Source organism: Ornithodoros turicata, chromosome 3 (assembly GCF_037126465.1).
Source record: "Ornithodoros turicata isolate Travis chromosome 3, ASM3712646v1, whole genome shotgun sequence".
NCBI lineage: Eukaryota > Metazoa > Arthropoda > Arachnida > Ixodida > Argasidae > Ornithodoros > Ornithodoros turicata.
The window spans coordinates 85,164,954-85,172,384 of NC_088203.1; the positions used below are offsets into that span (position 1 = coordinate 85,164,954).

At 50.2% G+C, this 7,431-nt stretch overlaps 1 protein-coding gene across 1 annotated transcript; it reads left to right on the forward strand.

Annotated features, from left to right (window-relative positions):
* Window positions 1–1,754: 1,754 nt before the first annotated feature.
* Window positions 1,755–7,106, forward strand: LOC135389727 (uncharacterized). The gene has a single exon (XM_064619759.1). It carries the CDS (start codon window positions 1,755–1,757, stop codon window positions 7,104–7,106), a length of 5,352 nt encoding a protein of 1,783 aa, XP_064475829.1.
* Window positions 7,107–7,431: the final 325 nt, after the last annotated feature.

A 7,431-nucleotide genomic window follows, 5' to 3' on the forward strand; every position in this document is an offset into this window, starting at 1 on the left:
AAGGTGACGAACCGCCGTGACCTTTCCTTTGCTGGATCTTTTTTTTCCTCTTAGATGGAGAGCTTTGTGTGTTAGGTGGGAGGTGGCGTGGAAGGGTGGTTTCTTCTCTCAATGTCCAGCAGGGACCCGTTTTGTGCACCTTTTCTTGCGCGGCTCCCGTTCGGAGGAGGGCGAGGTTCCTGACCTTCCTGTGTTGCACTTGGGCTGAAGAGGTGACTAACCCTTCCAAAAATGTCGTCTGTCTCTTGTATTTGCTTTATTTGAAGTGTTTCGTGGACCTCTAGCTGTGCACATACTGGTAGTTAGTAATGGAGAAAAAATAATACTAAATAGAACATTCGGGTCAAAAGTATGAACAGAAGTTATTCTTACACTAGCATTTTGTTTGAGGACGCATCCAATGACAGCACCGAATGAATTGAGCTGGAAAAAAGAAAAACGTGGATGACACCACGCAGTAACAAAAGGCAGAGCTACGCCCAATGACCGATGAACAAGTATATTTATCATTCGCATGAATCAGTCCTGGGAATTAACTTGGTTACAAGTACTCACTTACTGAGCAATCAGTCAGTAACTGTAATTAATAAAGATTTCTCAGAGAACAACGTCCATGGGGAATACCAGTCAGCGACAGGTTGCGAACGAAGATGCGACTAGTTTCTAAAATGAAAGAGAACAGCATAGAATTCTAAAGCGAATCAGTGTAACTAGACGGCAACTATATAGTTACAGTTTATTTGGAATTACCTGTTTGTCTCTCTCGTTTGAGAAACTATAACCGCACCTTCCTTCACAACCTGTCGCTGACGTATATTCGATATGAAAGTTGCTCTTTTGAGAAAGAGTTATTGATTACATTTGGTGGTATTGTATTGCTCAGTAAGTGATTAACTAAGTTACTTCCCAAGACTGCCATGAATTATATTTGTTAATCGATTTTCTATTCCTCTATTCTGTTCTTAAGTTTTATTCGTTACGTGTATAGTGGCTACAGTGCGTGATGACGCTGCCGTATATTTGCTACCTTTTGTGCCGTAGCGAATTTTGACATTTACATTTTGATTTTGATTGAATTTTATTGCGTGTTACGTTGTACATTCTATATTGACAGCGTGAAATGTATTTCCACTACAAATGTCGGCAGCGTAATCATTTTTTCGGGTACCGCTACCACTACTTTTCCGCGAAATGAAAGATCTCAGGCACAAAGAGAGGCACCGAGAAACGCGAGACAAAACTGAAACAGGGGTTCTTTCGTTTTATTTCTTTTATTTAGTTGCGTGCCTGCAGGATTTGAAATTTGGCCAGACATGTATTGTTGTAAAACTGTGTTCGGCCAAAAAACGGGTCTGCAGCTGGATGGCTGCGACACGGAGTGACAAGTGGCTGTCATGACGCACCCAGGAGAAGGGGGGCACGGAACTCCAGTTTTCCTGGAAGTAGAGGGGAAACTGTCTCCCTTTTTTTCCTGTGTCTTAACTGCGTTTCTTCTTTTTTACTTGTTCGCACTTGGAGGTCTCTGGACCCCAGGAAAAGGCATTAGTTTTTTAGTTGCAAAATAAACCTCGCTGAGCAAAGACGTCTTTGTGCTACGTGTCTTCTTATCGGTCCCTTTTTACCTTTTTACCGGGCCAACGACAGCTTCACGGTGTCATCCATATATTGTGTAACGAGTGGGATATCGCAAGATATTATTCCACTACATTTTTTGGTGCCGAAACCCGGGATTACACTTGTGAAGTTCTATCGCCATGGATCGATTGAAGACAAAGCGTTCGGTTCGACGGACGAAGAACACCAAGCTGGTCAACGAAGTGTGTTCATTGCTGCAACAGCCGGACGTCACCGTCAACGCCCTCCACAGTCTGCGGGACCGTCTCATCGCTAGCAACGACGAACTGAAGCAACTTAACGTGCAGATCGACCCCCTCGTTGCGGATGATGATCTGGAAGCCGAGTACTCGACCGTCGGAGACTACGAAGATGAGTTCGTGAAAGCCCTGAGTGACATCAAGAGTAAGTTGGCTGCTTTACAAATGTCATCAAGCGCGTCTCCTCCTGTCAGCTCGGCGACCGGCCCCGAAAAGCCCCGCAACACTGGTGTAAAACTTCCTAAACTTCAATTGGTTCAGTTCAAGGGAGAATTATCACAGTGGCAACCGTTCTGGGAACAATTTGAAGCGACAGTCCACAACAACGATCAACTGTCGGACGTAGAGAAACTGCAGTACCTGCGTTCGCTTCTGGTTGGCCCAGCAGCTTGTGCAATATCAGGATTACAGTGCACAGCAGCGTGCTACAAGGACGCGCTGGACATTCTCACCCAACGTTTCGGAGACAAACGCCGTATCGAACGTGAGCATCTCCACAATCTGAGACACCTTCCTCGCGTGAAGTCGTCAGAAGATGTTCCGGCGCTCCGAAAGCTGTACGACCGGGTCCAAACGAACACACGCGGCCTGCAATCACTTGGGGTCTCCAGCACTACATATTCCTCCATGATGGTGGACATTCTCTTATCGGTGCTTCCGTCCGACATCGTGGTTGAATATCACCGAAAGTTAAGCACAATGGAGTCCTCCTGCCGACTGGAAGATGACGCGCCCTCTGCTGCATCTCGAGGATCGTCGGATGCGGCGTCGGATGCCTCCCAGGCCTCTACAGAAATGGTGAGGCTCCTAAATTTCCTGCGCGTGGAGATCGAGAGCCGCGAACGCGCGGGTGTGTTGGACAGTAAATGGGACAACACACCAGCACCCAAACGTAAACACGGAGGGAACCCTCCATCGGCGCTCGTGCTCCACAGCACCGGCAAGGTGAGCTCCGGTTGCTTCTTCTGCGGATCAAAAGGCCATAATGCAGATACTTGCACGGGAGACCTTACATTGGAGGAGAAGAAAAGGAAACTTGGATCATCGAAAAGATGCTTCCGGTGTACAAAGCAGGGGCATATGTCTAAGAACTGTCGGTATGGGGGAAGATGCGCAAAATGTGGTGGGAGACATTGTGTATCGCTATGTGATCCATCCTGGAAACCGAAGTTACCGCAGGATGCCGCCCAGCAGATGACCACCACCAACTTGTTCTCCGCGAGTGCCTCTCCGACTTTACCGCACACGGAGGTGCTACTTCAAACTTTCCGCGCTTGGGCTGTTACGGATATCAACTGTGCATACGTGCGAGGCATAATTGATGGCGGTAGCCAACGAACGTTCGTCCGTGAGGACCTCGTGGACAAGCTGGGATTACCAGTAATTGGAACAACCAATATACGCCTCAATACTTTCGCAACTTCGTGCGCAGACCATCACAGCAGAAGCTTGAGGGTTGTTCAGTTGCGTCTAAGGAGCCAGTACAAGACCACAGAACACATCCTCGAGGCAATCGCCATACCGTTCATCTGCGAAGACGTGGTGCAAACGCCCATGGACGTCTCTTTCGTAACGAGCTTGCGTCAACAAGGTATGGAGATTGCGGATCGTCTCCTTTTCCCATCTATCGCTGGCGTCGAGGGAATCAGCCTGCTTGTTGGTGCTGACCAGATGTGGAAGCTTTTGTGCGGGGACGTCCGTCGCTGTGAGAGCCATCCAGACCTCGTCGCCATCTCCACCGTGCTCGGATGGACATTTCAGGGACAGCCCTGTACCAGAAGCACCATTACCGACGCCGCTAATGTCATGGTATGTGTGCTGCGAGCAGGGATAGAAAACGATGACCATCAAACCTCCCTACGCCAGCTATGGGAACTGGACAGTATCGGAATAACAGATGATCCAAAATCTAACACACTACAAAACGAAGAGGTCCACAGAGAATTCGAAAAAAGCATCGTTAAAATTGACGGCCACTATGGGGTCTCTCTCCCTTGGAAGGCAACGCCAAACACTTTGGACGATAACTATGCCGTTGCCGAGAAGAGATTGCACAGGTTAGTCAACCGGCTCACCTCAGATGGCTGCCTCACCGAATATGACGAAGCTATCAGGGGGTACCTGAGACAAGGTCATGCTGAAAAGGCTCCGGACGCCACTGGAACACACGGGCGTGTGTACTACATGCCACATCGAGCGGTTATAAAGCCTGACTCGTCATCAACCCGGCTCCGAGTGGTCTTCGACGCGTCCTCGCATGCCAGTAAATCAAGTTCCCTCAACGACCATCTGGAGAAGGGTCCCAAGATCAACTCCGACCTAGTTCCAGTGTTGCTCCGGTTCAGGATGAACGCAATTGCCCTGACAGCTGATATCGAGAAGGCCTTCCTTCAGATCGCCATTAACGAAGCAGATCGCGACGCTCTGCGATTCCTGTGGTTTGCTGACGTGCCGACAGTCAACCATCCGTTGCCAGCTGTGGAGGAATGGCGTATGACACGGGTGCCATTCGGGACAACATCTAGCCCATTTCTTCTAGGAGCCACCTTGCAATACCATCTCAGGAATGCGCGGGATGACCAAGCGGACGTCGCGACGATTTTGGAGCGCTCGTTCTACGTAGACGACCTTCTCGCGGGCGCCTCTACAGTGGAGGAGGCAAAGACAATAAAGGACACAGCTCAAGCCTTGATGGCGGAAGCCGGCATGAACCTAACGAAATGGAGTTCGAATTCGACGGAGCTACAGCAGCATATCAACGGCACGAGCTCCACTGCGGCTCCATCAGTAACGGAACCCGAGAAACGTATAAAAGCGGGAGAAGTTTCCAAAGTACTTGGAATAGTTTGGGACCACAAGAACGACTGCTTCGGGTTCTCGGGTGAACACTTACTGGAGGTCCTCACCATCCTACGGAATACGAAACGTTCCGTACTTCAGATGTCGGCACGGGTATTTGACCCTCTTGGATTTCTCGCACCGTACTTCATCCGCGTGAAGATCTTATTTCAGCGTCTTTGGGAGATCGGTTTGGATTGGGACGATCCTTTACCAGACGGCACACTGGCTGACTGGAGATCATGGAGTTCAGAGCTGAGAAACCTACCAACCATAACTGCTCCGCGATACCTAATGACGGGAATAAGTCGGGCGGAAAATCTCCAACTTCACGTATTCACCGACGCAAGTCCGCTAGCCTATGGCGCATGCGCCTACCTACGAGCAGAAGACAACGATAGGCAGGTCAGCGTCAACCTAGTGTTTGCGAAATCTCGTGTTGCACCGCTGAAGAAACTAACGTTACCTCGACTTGAACTCATGGGAGCAGTGATTGGGGCACGAATGGCGTCATTCTTGCGGACATCCTTCCTTGCTGAAAAGCTGCCCGTGTACTTCTGGACAGATTCCACAATCACGCTCTGTTGGATTCGCGGGACTGCCAATGCCTGGAAGCCATTCGTCGCAAATAGAGTGTCCGAAGTGCAGTCGCTGAGTGACCCGGACGCGTGGAATCATTGCCCTGGCTCTCAAAATCCGGCGGACGCACTGACACGCGGACAAACAGTCGAAAAACTACGTGACAGTCAACTGTGGTGGCGCGGGCCGAGCTGGCTCTCAGAACAAGAAGAACATTGGCCTCGCCAGGAAGCTCACATCACGGAAAACCTACAGTCTGTTGAAGTAGAAAAACGACGACAAGAGGTCATCGTTATGACCACCGTGGCTGCACCACCACCGTTGATGACAGTGTCAGGCTTCAGCTCCTACACAAAGTTACTTCGAGTCACCGCGTGGTTACTACGGTTTGTTAACAAGTGTCGGAAACAACTTCTCGCGTCTGAAACGTTTTTGACCACAGCTGAAATCAACAGAGCGGAAATCCTGTGGATCAAGCAGGCTCAGATCAACTGCTACGCGAACGAAATCCGTCATCTAGAACACGAGGGTCAGGTGCAACGTGGCTCATCGATCGCCGACCTTCAACCGTACATCGACGACGATGGATGTCTAAGAGTGAAGGGACGTCTGCACTACGCCAACATTTCGGAAGAAACGAAACACCCAATTCTTCTTCCAAAAGACAGTGATGTGACCACGCTGATTGTAAACGCTGCTCACCTACGAACTTTGCATGGTGGACTACAGTCTACGCTGTCTGATATTCGGGAGAAATACTGGATTCCTAGCGCCCGGCAGATGGTGAAACGGACAATTTTCAAGTGTCTCATTTGTCGAAGGTGCCGACTGGAACCTGCCAGTGCTCCCACTGCGCCCCTCCCGAAAGAGCGAGTCGACCAGAGTCATCCCTTTGACGTTGTAGGGCTTGACTATGCCGGTCCGCTGTTGGTAAAGACAACCGGACAACACGAAAAATCCTACATTCTGCTATTTACGTGCGCAACAACTCGTGCAGTTCATCTCGAACTAGTGACAAATCTGTCGACCGAATCTTTTCTCCTAGCACTGCGCCGTTTCGTTGCCCGAAGAGGCCTACCGAGCACGTTCTACAGTGACAACGCCCTCACCTTTAAAAGAGCTGCAAAGGACATTCAAGTAATGTGGAATATTCTCCGCACAAGCGAAACGCAGGACTTTTGCAGCAAACATCGCATAACGTGGCGGTTCATTGTGGAGCGGGCACCCTGGTGGGGGGGATGGTGGGAGCGGATGGTGCGTACAGTAAAGACTTCACTTCGGAAAGTTCTCGGCAGGCTGAGCCTCACCTTCGAAGAGCTTATGACTGTATTGGTGGACATCGAGGCATCAATCAACTCCCGTCCTTTAACCTATATCCACGCGGATGCCAGCGAGCCTGTGGCGCTAACCCCAGCGCACTTCCTTGTCGGGAAAAGGCTGACAGCTTTGCCAGAGGTTGAAACAACGCCTACAGTTTCCACTCACCACAGCATCACACGTCGGTGGAAATACCGACAACGCTTAATGAACAGCTTCTGGCAGCGCTGGCAAAAGGAATACCTTCTAGAGCTGCGGTCAGCCCATTTAACGCCGGACCGGAAGTCAAAATCGCTGAAAGAAGGGGACCTCGCTATCCTTCGAGACGATAATGTGCCGCGACATATGTGGAGAACGGTGCGCATTGTTGCCAGCCACCCTGGAAGGGACGGGCACGTACGGGCCTACACTGTGAAGATGCCGACAGGGACCATCACCAGGCGGCCAGCGCAGCTACTGTATCCCCTGGAGGCCTCAGAGTCGCCCACACCCTCTTAAATGAGCAATCTTTGCATGCTCATTTCGGGGGGGAAGATGTTGTAAAACTGTGTTCGGCCAAAAAACGGGTCTGCAGCTGGATGGCTGCGACACGGAGTGACAAGTGGCTGTCATGACGCACCCAGGAGAAGGGGGGCACGGAACTCCAGTTTTCCTGGAAGTAGAGGGGAAACTGTCTCCCTTTTTTTCCTGTGTCTTAACTGCGTTTCTTCTTTTTTACTTGTTCGCACTTGGAGGTCTCTGGACCCCAGGAAAAGGCATTAGTTTTTTAGTTGCAAAATAAACCTCGCTGAGCAAAGACGTCTTTGTGCTACGTGTCTTCTTA

Excerpts from the sequence above, each read along its gene's own strand:
- LOC135389727 (XM_064619759.1), top strand. The coding sequence starts at position 1,755 with ATGGATCGATTGAAGACAAAGCGTTCGGTTCGACGGACGAAGAACACC.